The 15,676-nt window shown below is 38.8% G+C and overlaps 1 protein-coding gene across 4 annotated transcripts in view; it reads right to left on the bottom strand.

Annotated features, from left to right (window-relative positions):
• Positions 1-2,066: 2,066 nt before the first annotated feature.
• The window catches only part of pax2b (paired box 2b), a 44,649-nt gene continuing 31,039 nt past the window's right edge, over positions 2,067-15,676 (bottom strand). For all 4 annotated transcript variants that reach the window (XM_072666801.1, XM_072666798.1, XM_072666799.1 and 1 more), the window contains 5 exons: positions 14,123-14,237; positions 7,733-7,738; positions 6,045-6,146; positions 4,059-4,145; positions 2,067-2,140 (listed from right to left, as the gene is read on the bottom strand). In XM_072666801.1, coding sequence (XP_072522902.1) covers positions 2,067-2,140; positions 4,059-4,145; positions 6,045-6,146; positions 7,733-7,738; positions 14,123-14,237 — 384 coding nt within the window. The remainder of the gene's footprint in view (positions 2,141-4,058; positions 4,146-6,044; positions 6,147-7,732; positions 7,739-14,122; positions 14,238-15,676) is intronic.

Genomic DNA, 15,676 nt, shown 5'->3' with positions numbered 1-15,676 from the left:
CACTTTTGGTTCCTTTTGGAAATAGAGATTTGACCATTACATTAATAAAGAACCCTTGCATTAAAAATATTTTAAAGGTTTTGGGGTCTTTTAAAGGTTCTTTAATTCACACAGCTCTATGACAAACAAGGTGTTTCAAGGTTTTTCTTTAGAGTGTAGAAGAACCACTTTTGGTTCCATAAAGGACCGTTTTTGTAATTAAGATTTGACTTTCAAATTGATGAAAAACTTTTGCATCAAGAGATCTTTTAAAGGTTCTTCATTTTGCACATCTCTATGACAAACATGGTTCTTTATGGAACTCAAAGTGGTTCCATATAAAATAAAGATACTACAGGATCTTTGAGTGATGCCATAGAAGAACCATTTTTGGTTCCATTAAGAAAAAGGTTTTGGGGTCTTTAAAAGGTTCTTCAATTCACACATCTCTATGACAAACATGGTTCTCAATGCAATCAAAAGTATGACATTACTCAAAGACCCTTTTGAAGCACCTTTAGTTTTCAGAGTGTAGAAGAACCACTTTTGGTTTCATAAAGAACCGTTTTTGTAATAGACTTTAAAATTGATAAAGAACCTTTGCATCAAGAAATCTTTAAGGTTTTTGGGATCTTTTAAAGGTTCTTCATTTCGCACAGCTCTATGACAAACATGGTTCTTTATGGAACCCAAAGTGGTTCCATATAAAATAAAAGTGCTACAAAAGGTTGTTTGAGTGATGCCATAGAATAACCACTTTTGGTTCCATTAAGAACAATTTTTGAAATAGAAACATGACCATTAAATTAATAAAGAACCTTTGCATCAAACGGAAGTTTTGGGGTCTTTTAAAGGTTCTTCACACTCACACAGCTAACATGTTTATTACAGAACCAAAAGTGGTTCTTCTATGTGGCACCTTTATTTTTTAGAGTGTAGTGTAGAACCCTTTTTGTAATAGACCTTTAAATTGATAAATAACCTCTTTTAAAGGTTCTTCATTTCACACATCTCTATGACAAACATTGTTTATTTATGGAACCCAAAGTGGTTCCATATAAAATAAAGGTGCTTCAAAAGGTTCTTTGAGCGATGCCTTAGAAGGACCACTTTTGGTTCCATTAAGAACAATTTTTGAAATAGAAGTTTGACTATTAAATTGACAAAGAACTTTTACATCAAACTGAAGTTTTTCGGGTCTTTTAAAGTGGTTCTTTTAAGACATCACTCAAAGAACCTTTTGTAGCACCTTTATTTTTCAGAGTTCAGAAGAACCACTTTTGGTTCCATAAAGAACCATTTTTGTAATAGAGATGTGCCTTGAAATTGGGAAATTAGGAAAGAATCTTTGCATCAAAAGATCTTTTAGAGATTTTTGGGTCTTTTAAAAGATTCTTCACCACAAACATGGTTCTTTAGGGAACCAAAAGTGGTTCTTCTATGAACCTTTTGTGGCACCTTGATTTTTTAGAGTACCTTTATTTCTCAGAGTGTAGAAGAGCCACTTTTGGTTCCATAAAGAACCATTTTGTAATAGAGACATGACCTTCAAATTGATGGTTCTTTATGGAAGTGGTGGTTCTTCCAAGTGATCATCCCCTGGAGAACCTTTTGTAGCTCCTTTATCTTTCAGAGTGCAACCTTAAGTCCATATGAATGCTACATTGTCCAGTTCAGAAACAGGAAAAGGGAGAGGGAGGAAAGGGTGAACACGAAGAGTGATGGAAAAGGAGTGTTTTCATCCACAAAGACAAAACCTGAAGTATTCAAAGGAAAGCAAAATCCATCAACCCCTGTTTGTTCTTTAAAAACCGCTGCCTCCTGCGCCCTCTCGTCTTCCCCTCTTCATAGTAATTCTCATAAGATTTATTAGTCAAGTCTTTAAGATGAGTGCACCCACTGTAACAGTTGGCCTCTCGGATTTGAATGGCTGAATGTGGGTTAGCCGTCCGGCGTCCTGGTTGGCCCGCTCTTTCAACATGTGATGCACGCAAGGTGGCCCGCGTCCAATCAGCTGCACCGCTCACACTGGCACAATACGAAGTCCGAGGCTATGGGTGTGGTGTCTGGTTTGGTTTCCGTGGTAACTAGTGGCGGTCGTAGGCAGCGGCAGCAGCTGGTGGGGCAGAGGCTCGGGATGCACTATAATAATAAGGGGAACCTGGAAGTTAATGAGAGAGGAACGTAACATTTTCAATAAGTCACATTTAAACACACACTCAGAGCCTAAACGTTACCAGGAACCAGCACATGCTCCATTCAGTCTACTTTATTCATCAGCAGTGTCATTTAGGGGTAATGAACACATTAACAATACCACATGTTTATTACACACTTCTGTAGCCTAAGAATAAGCCAACTCGTGTGCTGTGCAGTCACTGGAGTTTTAAGGTTTTATAAGCCTTAAGATTTTATTCAGCTGGGATTTCAAGACATTAGGGTTGTATCTTTGTTTGATGAAGCTTAAATTAGACATTTCTAAATAATCAATTCACTACACATTACGCTTCTGCATTATGACTATTATTAGTACATAATTAGGAGTCTGTTTTATGAATAATTGCATTATTAATTGTAATAATGCACAATGAACACGTTGTTACCACCCTGTTATTTCGGAATCAGAATCAGAAATACTTTTGATCCCAGAAGGGAAATTGCTGTTGTTACAGTTGCAACTGTTTGTGTAGGAATAAACACTCTATAAATAAACACTCTATAAATAAACACTCTATAAAATAAAATACATTTATGACAAAGAGAGAAAAATTGAGGAAGAAAATGAAAAATGTATATATATATATATAAAATACATTATATAAATATAGTAAAGTGGCATGTTGGTAATGGTGATAATACATATGGAAATGTATTTATTTATTTAATTATTTATTTATATAGTGATATTTAGTCTCTACTTTATAACAAATGTGACCCATAGAACCTGTATTATAATAATAATGTAATAATGTAATAATGTATTACACACTATGTAAACTGGACATACCTTATTTTCAACCATTTTCAACAACCAAGCAGTGAGAAGCTGATGGACACTTGATTGATGTATTATGAGTGTTAATTAATCTATAATACATCAATAAACTCATATACAGGGATAAACCTACCTCTATCTAGAACCCACATGAATCCCCCATGAATTAAAGGGCTGCCAATGAAACACTTTTATTATATAATATATATATATATATATATATATATATATATATATATATATATATATATATATATATATATATATATTATATACATTTAGCATGCTTAATAATCTGCATAACAGGGTGGTAACAAAGTGGTTTGTGTATAAAAATGTGATAAACTATTAATGCACATTATTTTTTCCACATAACATAAAAACTACTAAAAAACTACTTGTGAAGTAGCTTATAGTATCATACAGTTATTTATTTTCTTTTTTATTTAATTAATTAATAATTTAAATGAACATTTACAAACATACAATTTATCTATCAATAAATATCAGATCAATTTAGATCATTTCATTAATAAATCCTATATTATACATAATCATGTAATCGTGTACAATAAACATTATTGCTTTTATTTAAATCAGAATTATATTAGAATTGAATTGAATTGTAAACTTGTTTGTATTCTGATTGTTGTGGTGTTTCCCCAATTTGTGTTCCTTAAAATATTACTACTACTACTACTACTACTACTGTAACTGTTACTCCATCTGACATAATCTAACAAATACAATAAAATCAGTTTAGAATTGCCAGATAATTGTAAAGTAGCTCATTGTATCATAAAGTTACTTATTTTCTTTTTATTTAATTAATTAATCATTTAAATGCAAAGAAAAATACAATTTATCTATCAATTAATATCAGACCAATTTAGATAATTTCATTAATAAATACTATATTATACACAATCATGTAATCATGTACAATGAACATTATTGCTTTTATTTAAATCAGAATTGTATTAGGATTTAATTGAATTGTAAATTTGTTCATATTCTGATTGTTGTGGTGTTTCTACAGTAGACGAAGCTGCTAATGTTAAAAGGACGGTTTGGTAGTACTCACTTAGTAAGGCTGGGTTGCTGAAGCGCCATGCCTCGTTGTATGTTGTGTATTGTGGGTGACTGTAGGGATTCCCTGAAAATTCGCTCCCTGTAGCAAGAGACACATAAGGGCATTAAAACACAGCGCTCAGAGCACTTCATCACGGAGAGATGCTATACTTTTAGAATCATCAGGGGAGTCGCAGACAGGACCGATAGCTTCTTTATTTTGCCGGCTGGAAATTTGCCCTGATTTTGCTGCTCTCTGGTGAACAGTAATCTCATGTTAAAATCAATGCAGTCCTCCTCTCCAGTTGATGTTGGTCTCAGCCCCCACCCTCCCAACCCTCCCCTCTCTCTCTCTGGCAGTATAAACTCCCTGGTGACAACTTGCTCTTGTGCTCTTTTAACTTCCCCAAGTTTCTCTTTCTTTTTCCGTGCACTGGAATTTCATTGTGCAGGAAGCCAGTTAGACTGTGGCAGTGGGCTCCGGCGTTGGGATAACACCCTTTTGTTTTTACGAGACCGTAAAGGGCAGGGTTTATATGAAGAAGGTGAAGAATGGCTTTCTTGGCTCTAATCTCTTTCTGGAAGAGTCAGGAGAAGAGCAGGGCCTGTAGGAACGCTCTGGCCATGGGTTTCAGACCTTTTATTAGTTTAAGAGCAGGTGAAAAAGATGTGGTTCAAATGCTCGGGCTTATATACACTCTTTTAGTGCTTCATGAAAAGATAAACATCACCCTACGCTATCGATCAGTGGAAATCGATGGATGGGAAAAATGAAGGCTTAAGTTCTGCGCTAGAAAGTGAGATATGCTCTTCAAAATGAAGAGAGTCACTTTTGGTTTCATAAAGAACCCTGGTTATAAGTGTGAAGAACCTTTACATTGGGAAAGAACCTTTATAGCAAGCGAAGGAACTTTAGATGGGCCTTTATACTTATATATGTCCATTACTACAATGGTTCTTTATGGAACTGCAACAAATGTGCAGTAGTTCTTCAATGGCATTTCTCAAAGAACCATTTGGAGCATCCTTATTTTTAAGAGGGTACAGAATAGGAAAGGAAACCATTAATTGGTTTAGACCCATCCATCCATCCATCCATCCATCCAGCTTCTTCAATTTCTTCCTGATCCAGATTCCTTATTTTTTTATTTGAGGTTTTTCACTCTCAAACATCCAATTTAAAGATCTTAAAAACATCTAACCATTAAGAAGGCACTTTGGGAAAGAACCTTTATATCAAGCGAAGGTCTTTAGAACTTTAGAAGGGCCTTCATACTTATATATGTCCATTACTACAATGGTTCTTTATGGAACTGCAAAAGTGCAGTAGTTCTTCAATTAACTATTTGGGGCACCTTTATGTTTAAGAGGGTATGGAATAGGAAAGGAAACCATCAATTGGTTTAGACCCATCCATCCATCCATCTAGCTTCTTCAATTTCCTCCTAATCCAAGGAATGGGACTGATCCAGATTCCTTATTTTTTTTATTTGTTTTTCACTTTCAAACATCTAATTTAAAGATCTTTAAAAGATCTAACCATTAAGAAGGCGCTTTGGGAAAAAAACCTTTATATCAAGCGAAGGTCTTTAGAACTTTAGAAGGGACTTCATACTTATATATGTCCATTACTACAATGGTTCTTTATGGAACTGCAAAGGTACAGTAGTTCTACAATGGCATTTCGCAAAGAACCATTTGGAGCACCCTTATTTTTAAGAGGGTACGGAATAGGAAAGGAAACCATCAGTTGGTTTAGACCCATCCATCCATCCGTCCATCCAACTTCTTATCAATTTCTTCCTGATCCAGGAATGGCACTGATCCAGATTCCTTATGTTTTGTATTTGAGGTTTTTCACTCTCAAACATCAAATTTAAAGATCTTTAAAAGAGGTCTTTAAAAGGGTCTTTATAGAGACCCTTTTTTAGAGACTTTTATTTGATATTGTAATGGTCTAAAATAAGTAAAAGTTTACAGAAAGTTCCGGGTTACTCACCAGGAACCATTCCAGCCAGGGTGGATGTTGGGTAGCTGCCCTGCCCTGTAGGGGGCACATGAGGTGGATAGCCAGGTAGGGTTGTGTTGGCCATATCTCTACCTACACACAAAACACAAGATGTTTCATTAACATCTGACAGATGTATTTCCTTCAAATGCTAAAATTGGTGGAAACATGGCTGTAAAACAAGGTTCTCCAGGGATCTTCAGAAGCTTGCGGTGGAAAACTGTACATTGTCTCAGCACATTGAACCTTGGGTATTCTTAATGTCCTGTATACTGCCCTACTGTCCTAAGGGTCAGGTGTTGTTTTACTTTCAGTAATGTTGGAATCACTCTAGGAAAAGCCATAGCCATTAGATTTCGAGCTGAGAAAGATCATTTTGGGGGGGGGGGGGTGTTTCTCGGCTGTTAAACTTAGAGGTGGGGCAAATTTATGTTAAATCTCATATTGAAGAAATTGTAATAAGCAATTAGACCAGCTGTGGAACATTTTAGTTAACCTATTTTTGAGAATAACTGTGTTTATGTAAGTAATAAAATTTTTGAAATGCTGTAACCCCTTAAAAAGCCTACGGCCGCCCGTGGGCCGAAAGTTTTATTCCAAACTTCTATTACCAAAGAATAGCCCCACCAGTTTGTACAGAAGTCCCTGTAGCTCCTGAGGAATACGCCTTACTGCGTAATAATAAACCTAATAAGAGTGTTAAGGGGTTAATCTTGTAGAAATTGTGTCCACTTGGATCCAGTAAATTCACTGGCTATTTTTGCCTCCATTGTAAAAGACTGTACTTAACCAGAGTCACGTGAAGCACAAAGCCTCGGCCCACCAGTTCCGCCCGACTGAGAACCTCTAATTTCTACTATAATCAGACACCTTTAAACGCTGGGCCCTGTCCCATCTATGACTCAGAGATGAGAGCAGATGCGAGCCGGGGTAAGTACTGGGCCATGCTGTCCCAGCCGGACGGTCGTTTTTTCAACAGAGCACAGAGCAGCTCTGCATTCAGAGCAGTAATTGGGGCTGACGCTTGGCTGTCCCAGGCAGCCACGTGTAGCCCCGAGCCTGCCGAGGCGGCCAGTCGGGGGGCCCCTTAATGGTATTGTTGGAAAGAGAGAGAGAAAAGGGGAGAGGGAAAGATAGCGGGAGTGGGAGAAACAAGGGAGAGGCGGTGGGCGACGAGGGAAAAGTCGGTCACCAGTGCAACTTTAATGAGCAGGCCAGCAACCATTATGGCAATCACTGACCATAGAGTCTATTCTACAGAGAGCGCCGAGACGAGGCAGCTCAGACCAGAGCGTTCTGCCTTTCCCTTTTTCCCGTCCTGCAGTTTTTCTGTTTCTCAAATATTGTTAAACTTTTACCAACCAAGAGAGCTTTCTTCACACACTCACACTCGCTGTCTTACGCACTGTCTAGCATGGTTGTCTAGCACTGTACCACAGTCCTAGAAAGTCCTAGAACAAGCACAATTAACCATTAAGTTCATGTGTTTTTTTGTTGCCGTTTGTAAATATCCAAGATTGGGGTACACTCAATATATCTAATCCAACTTTCACAGCTCTGCTCTTATAATAATATAATAATATATAAACTAAACAAATCTCAAATAAGAAAAAATAATAGTGAACATCAAAATCTTTAAAAAAGAGTTTCTGTTGTAAGCAAATATTTTTTCTTAAGACCGGTCGCTAAAAAAGGCAACATCTCAGTAACAGAGATGTGTGAGTGTGGAAAACCTTTTTAAGGTTAAAGGAACCTTTACTTTTAATTTCACAGGTTCTCATTTACAAAAAATGATTCTTTACCAAGGGAAAAAGTGGTACTTCTACACTTAAACAAAAAAATAAACACCATTGAAGAACCACTTTGGTAATGGAGCTGTGAGCATGAGGAACCTTCATGTTGGTACAGAACCTTAACACTGACTGGATTAAACCTTTAAAATGTTCTTTACACACACGTGGTTCTTTATGGAACCAAAAGAATTCTTTGTAACACCTTTATTTTTAAGTGTATGGAAACACTCAAACTACCTTTTATGGCACCTATATATCTGCAGTAAACTATATATATACAGTTTACTACAGATATATAGGTGCCATAAAATGCATATATATATATATATAGTTTTAGTTAAGATAATACATATAGTTTAGTTATAGGTAATATTACAGATATATAGGTGCCATATATATATATATATATATATATATATATATATATATATATATATATATACAGTTTACTGCAGATATATAGGTGCCATAAAAGGTAGTTTGAGTGTTTTCCATACCATTTTTTAAGGTTCCTCATGCTCACAGCTCCATTACCAAAGTGGTTCTTCAATGGTGTTTATTTTTTAAAGTGTAGAAGAACCACTTTTTGGCTTTGGTAAAGAACCATTTTTTGTAAATGAGAACCTTAACTTAGAATCCTTTAACCTTAAAAAGGTTTTTCACACCTTATTTACAGTTATACATAGCCGTACCCTAAAAACTATGCCCAAGTCATAACTTGGTGTGAGATATATATAAGGTGTATAACTATGTATATATATATATATATATATACATCTTTTGTATCACTGCTATTCTAGTGACCTGAGGTATGTGCTAAGGTTCCCCCGTCTGGACTAGGACTGGACTAAAGCAGGGACAGTGTGTTCAGTTAAGAATCAGTCAGTGAGTTTGAATGGCTCTGCCTGTGTCATTAAAAAGGGTATTTAAGTGCCTGCCCTGTCTTAACTGGAAGTGACCAGTCATAAAATCTACATAGCCGTACCCTAAAAACTGTGCCCAAGTCATAACTTCTTATCTAAATGAGACTAAGCAGCTTCCCGGTGCCTCATCAGGCCAGAGAGCTGGAGAGGGAAGCTACAGTCTGCAATCTCGAAATGAGTACTTGATCAAAAAAAATATGAAGCACAAATATATATTCTGATTTATTTCTATAATCTCTCCATTCAGACACACTAGAGGAGAGGAAGGGAGGCGTCCCAAGACTTATCTGAACAGACTTTGTCTGAGGAGATTAAGGCAGCGTTAGTTTTAGTTTGAAAGGGACCTTCAGAGACCTGATTAGTTTAGATATTTGGAGCGTAAATAAAACAATAATAATAATAATAGTAAAATTAAACTGCCAGTTTGAGGAGAAATGCTGGCAGAAAAGGCAGTTTCAAAACGGCTGGTAAACCAGCATAAAGAGGCCTTTTATTAGGCCTGGCAGGTTCGTTCCTGTACTTTATACATATGGTAGCTGAGAAATAGGATTTTTTGTAAAGAAAAAAATACTTGTTTTAATATTTATGAAATATCTAACATTTATTCATAATTTTCATATATTTATGTAGTGGAAAATTCTGTGTTGAACTTTTTTCTTCTATGGTGTGACTGTCTCAAGTGTGTTTTTTAATATCCACAGGACACATTTATTGCGCAATCCAGTTAAATGATCATAGGGCAATTATGAGCTTTGACTTATTTGAGAATTATGTTCATAAATCTATACAAAATAATTGCTTATAACTGGTCTATATAAAGCAAGAGACAATGTAACAATTTTTTGTATTATACTTGACAAAAATACAATTTGTATAGCAATATTAAAACTAAATTAATTAAATATATACAGAAATCATACTGCTAATGTCAAAACTACAGAAAATATATTTTATATAGTCTGAAACACCACAATACTTGTTATTGGCAATGATTGATTGACTAATTGCTGTTGATTTTGTTGAAATAAAGCAGAATTCACCAACAGGGACAGATAGGGGCAGTTCAATAATAATAATAATAATAATAATAATAATAATCATAATCATAATCATAATAATAGCCAATAGGTTGCACTGGAACACCCCATTATTTCCATTCTGCTGTATTAAATTTCCCACGACAGGGACACCTTCATGTTTGCAACAACACAGCACAGGGATCTTCTGACCCCCATTTTCGAAATTCAGGATGGAGCAATTTATCACCAGCCAAAAGCCCCTGCACCCTAATTAATTACGACTAAGCAAAGGATGTTTGGAAAGCCAAATTGCCTTAACTCCCTGGCCGCGTGGTGAAAGTCATTCATTATCAAATGTGTGCTCAAAGGTTAGTTTGCTTTTGTGAAGACGAAATAAGCATTAATTTTTGAGCCGGAGAGTGCGGGCACCCAGGGTGAGGACACAGACAGGTGCTTTGTTAAGAGAGAAAGTGCTGGGAGCTGCTGGAGAGCTAACTACTCTCGCCGGCCCTAAGCGTGGGTTAAATCTATAAGCATGAGATGTTTCTGTGCAGAGCTTAGAAAGATCAGCTCTCTGCTTTTTGTGCTTACTAATGCCTCGTTTACCTGCGTAGGTAATGACTGCATCATCTTCTGAGTGCATGATGTTTTACAGCAGTAATGTCTATGAGTTAGGTGTGATACAAGGATTTTTAATCCATTTACTGTTTTTTTAAAGCCTTTAACAAATCAGTAGTGAGATATTTCCAGTTTCAGTGCTTCTACATCACATAAAAAATAATTAGACCAACTCAAAATGATGCAGTAACTCATTACAGAGCATTTTTTGAGTTAAACTAACTTAGTCTAGTCTAAAGTTCAAATTTTTTACTTCTGCATTTCAGTTTGATCAACAATTCACACGAGCTGAGCTTCAAAATCATTACCAAATGAGCTGCAGCTGAAACTGATTAAATACTGTGTAAAATGTTGAGTCTGTGGCTCCGCCCCCTCAATCTGTTTACTGTTTATTCCCATCCGCAGGTTAGAGCTCCTTCCATCACACGGATTAGGGGAGGCCTTCTTATTGTCAGACTCCTGACCATGGATGGCTGTGATGTTGCTGGGCTTCAAACTCATAGTCTCCTGCGCTTCTTAATAAGTATGTAGTTAGACAGTCGCTCCACTCTAGAGCTCTATGAAGCCGAGTACATTTCTGTATCTGAGAAAGAAGAACTGTGTCTTCATGTAGTGTCATTTCAGCTCTACAGCTCTAGGCCGGCCCTACGGTCTAACTGCTGCTCAACATCATCAAGTGCGAGGAGATCATATAGTTCAAATCCCAGCAAGGGCTTATCAAGAGCTCCATTGTCAAAGGCATCCAGGTCTGGGGAGTCATGTGATAGGGGTAGTTCTAACCTGCAGATGGGGAATAAACAGTAAACAGATTAAGGGGGCAGAGCCACAGACTAAACCACTTATAAAGTATTTAGTCAGTTTCAGCTGCAGCTCATTTACTGATGATTTCGAGGCTTATTTCAGTGTGTATTGTTGACCAAACTGAAATGTAGATGTAAATAAATTGGAGTAAGTAGAACTTTCTAACTAAACTAAGTTGGTTTAACTCAAAAATGCTTCGTAATCAGTTACTGTATCATTTTAAGTTCCACAGAATTTAATCAGTTTCAGCTGCAGCTCATTTACTGATGTTTTTGAGGCTCAACTCAGTGTGAATTGTTGACCAAGGTAGAAAATGTGAGTTTTGACAACACTAAGTTGAGTTAACTCAAAGTTTACAATTGAAAAACACCATGTTTTAATAAAGGAATTTATTCCAAAATACACACATCCCACCACCTGTGCCAGGATCCATTGAAGTAGTCGTAAAGAGACGCCGCTAGACTCCAATAGCCAAATATGCCAGTTCTCTGGTTGACTTTTGGGCTCTGAATTTTGATGATGTGCACAATAAGTTTTAATCCCCCTTCTCATTTTGCGATGCCTTTGCGAAAGGTGGTGCACAGGCTTAATGCGATGAGCAGGGGGACACAAAAGATTCCTATCTGGAAAGTGTTCACACTTCGCCAACAATCCCCGGCTCTTCTGGCACCCGCCACCTCATGAATCATTCATTTTTAATAGATTATGCAAATCGGTCCCTGCCTAAAATCAACATGATCAATAACTGTGGCCGTTTTAATTGGTGCTGGAAAACATTTTAAGGATGAGTATAATCTGCACTCCTTTTTCCCTCGTAAAGGAACTATTCATTTGGAAATTGGATCCGGGCCTAAACGCGGGAGATCATTTAGCCGCCTCTGCTTGGCTCGAGTCTCTGTCTGCTGTTTATCACTCGAGTGTAAACGGTGGCACCGCCATTAGCTCAGGCACAAACCGTACACCTGATTACAACATACACACAGCTTATTAGTGTTAGCAGTCACCATGGGGAAAATAAAGACACACACACATATACACACATATGCTGTGTACACAGGCAAATGCATACACACACACACACACAACCTATTTAACTTTGATCATGTGAATGAGCGCAAACTCTCGAAGGCTTCCAAAACTAGGGTTTTTTTTGGGAGAGAGAACTTGGGCTGAACGTCAACATTATCTTGTCCTTCTGAAACAGCCACAACAAAAGAGTTTCATTAATCCAGCCAGTCATTACTGCTCTCTCTCTCTCTCTTTCAATCTCTCTCTCCCTCTCTTTGTCTTTCCCCTCAACAGAAATGAATCCCTGCCGTTCTCAGCATGTTTCAGCTAATGATGCACTTGTTATGGTCCACGCCGACTGACACTGCCAAGCTACTGGGGAGCTATTAAAAGCTGATTCCACGTACTTTATATCAAGCTTGTGTCCTAAGATTGAGTTAGTTTGCCTTTAGAGCTGTGCTGCTCAGTATCACCGTTATCAACTGCCACAGCTCGAAATCAGTGGAGGGAAAGTAACACGATGTTATGAGGCAGAACAATCAGTTAAGCAATACTGCACCACCATTACAGCTCAGAGAACAACATGTCCAGTAGAAGCTGTGCACATTTTATATTCGTTTGTATTGTTTGACTATGGGGGTCCAAATCTCAGGCCTGGGGACGCAACACTTATCCAGGACACCTGATAGTAACCCTCAGTAACTAAATATCAAGAGAGCAGGTCCTAGTGTCTAAGGTAGTTATAGCTTTTAGAAAAATAAAGGTGCTGGAAAGTGTAGGTCCTGGACCACAGAAAGAAGGGGACATTTAGGCCTTATGGTTATAGAAGTGGGCTTGGACTAGAAGGTTATTGGTTTAGTCCTCTGGACCTGCTGGCTCAGGGTGAAGGAGCTGCACCTTCTTTGGCCTAATGGTTTGAGAAGTGGGCTTGGCACCTAGATGTTGTTGGTTCAATCTCCTGGACCAGCTGAGGGGAAGTGAAGGAACAGCACACTCTTAGGCCTAATGGTTAGGGAAGCAACCTTTTGACCAAAAGGCCACTGGTCCAATTTACTGGACCATCAGTGGGCTAATGGTTAGAGAAGCAAGCTCGGCACCTAGACGTTGTTGGTTCAATCTTCTGGACCAGCTGAGGGGAAGTGAAGGAACGGCACACTCTTAGGCCTAATGGTTAGGGAAGCAACCTTTTGACCAAAAGGCCACTGGTCCGATTTACTGGACCATCAGTGGGCTAATGGTTAGAGAAGCAAGCTCGGCACCTGGAGGTTGTTGGTTCAATCTTCTGGACCAGCTGAGGGGAAGTGAAGGAACGGCACACTCTTAGGCCTAATGGTTAGGGAAGCAACCTTTTGACCAAAAGGCCACTGGTCCAATTTACTGGACCATCAGTGGGCTAATGGTTAGAGAAGCAAGCTCGGCACCTGGAGGTTGTTGGTTCAATCTTCTGGACCAGCTGAGGGGAAGTTAAGGAACGGCACACTCTTAGGCCTAATAGTTAGGGAAGCAACCTTTTGACCAAAAGGCCACTGGTCCAATTTACTGGACCATCAGTGGGCTAATGGTTAGAGAACGAGCTTGGGTGCTAGAGGTTGTTGGTTCAATCCCCTGTAGCAGTGATGGAGTGATGGAGAAATGGAACAGTGCCCTCTTAGGCCTAATGGTTAGGAAAACGGGCATAGGACCAGAAGGCTGGGGCAAGGCACCGAAACACCAGGTGTTGAGGTGGCTGCCCGCCAGTCTGGACTAGTGTTTGTTCACTGGCATCACACGGTGCTTTAGTTGACACTATGTATGGCTAATTTGTGACTGAGCCCAAAACGTTGTGTGTGACGTAGAGGTTCTCTGTGCTCTCTGAGCTGAATGTGTGGTGTGTTGAGCGGTTAGTGAGAGAGCCCAGGTGATCTTACCTACAGGGTAGTTTTGTGACACGCTGGGGCCCAGATCTGACGAGCTGCTGGACGACAGGCTGGGTTTGACCTCATCCAGTCCAGAGTTCAGTGCGGGGAGGGCATACTCGCCAGCCTACCAACACAGACAGAACAATGAAGCTTAATTTCATTGGCAGATCCAGACCTCGACAGCTCAGTCCTGCAATTGAACAATAATCATCATTTGACAGGCAGTTTCTGAATGTAGTTCCATGAGGTCCTGAATAATAAGACTTAGGCTGTGGATATCCATGAATGTTAATGGGTTAATCCTTTAATCTCTAGGCTTATTATTCAGTTATTAATTGTATACTATTATTAGCTACGATACTGCACCTGTTATTAATATACAGTCGATTACAGTGGACATGAGTTTAAGCAATTCAATTGAACAGTGAATCTGTATGGTTTGTTCTTTCAGAGATGGGACTAGTTGAATAGCATAGTGGCTAACAACACTACTTTCTCATAGGTTTGACTGCCAGACTGAGCAAACACATCACACTACACCAATAAGAGTCCCTGAGCAAGACTCCTAACTTGACAATCTCCTACCTGTAATGACCTGGTTCACATGTATGTCGCTTTGGATAAAACTGTAAACTGTAAAACTGTAAATGAAAGCTCTAGAGAAAGCAGCATCACTGTTCTTCAGCCAATCACCAGCCTCCATCTGTGTTAAAAGACCTCTAAATTATGAAGTGACTTTCCCTCTTTACTCTCAACCGCCACCAGTTTGGTCTCGGCAACTGCCCGGTGGTAGTCTCTGCCCCCTGCCTCTAAGTTCGGTAGGATCTGCGAGAGTCCCAATGGTGCAAGACCTGGGATGATGATAGCAACGGTCAAAAGCCGATCCGCACCTAGAGCCCTTCCAGCTTCAAGTACGGCTTGGCTCGACCCGCCATCCCTCAAAATCCGCGGAAGACAAGCGTCCAGACTTTTTTCTGTCCTGCACCGAAGTGGTGGAATGAACTTGGGTGTCCGAACAGCAGAGTCCAACGCTCGCTGTCTTCAAACCCAGACTGAAGACCCTCCTCTTCTGAGAGTACTCAGGCGAAGAGAAGAGTACTATGGTCACCTTATTGACTTTATTGGCTTAGTAGTGTCTAAGCTTAGAGGCATCTCTGAATTATTAGCCTATTCTAACAAGCTGAGGTTTTTCTTGGGTAAATAGCAAAGCACTTTTGTAAGTCGCTCTGGAGAAGAGTGTCTGCTAAATGCCTTAAATGTAAATATAAATGTAAATGACGGGGCCTGCGCCAAAGTCAGTCAACAGTTCTAACGTGCTTACATTGTCTCCAGAGTCTTCTGGTAGAAATGTGGTTTTCCAGAAGGAAGAATCGGAATCTGCTCCTTCTAGCACCAAAACGACGACTTTACAGAAGAAGGCTTCTTAACTTTCAATGGAAGTCTATCTAAAAAGACTTTATTCCAAGTCATTTTTAAGCATTTCTTTTGGTCCATTTATCATAAACTTTCGCTATGATGTAAAGAACAACTGCCAGATGCCAAAAAGTGTGCAGCGACGAAATG

The sequence above is a fragment of the Salminus brasiliensis genome, chromosome 22 (genome assembly GCF_030463535.1).
Source record: "Salminus brasiliensis chromosome 22, fSalBra1.hap2, whole genome shotgun sequence".
In the NCBI taxonomy this organism is placed as follows: Eukaryota; Metazoa; Chordata; class Actinopteri; order Characiformes; family Bryconidae; genus Salminus; species Salminus brasiliensis.
Note: the sequence above shows the minus strand (reverse complement) of the source record. Positions and strands in the feature narration are given on the sequence as shown.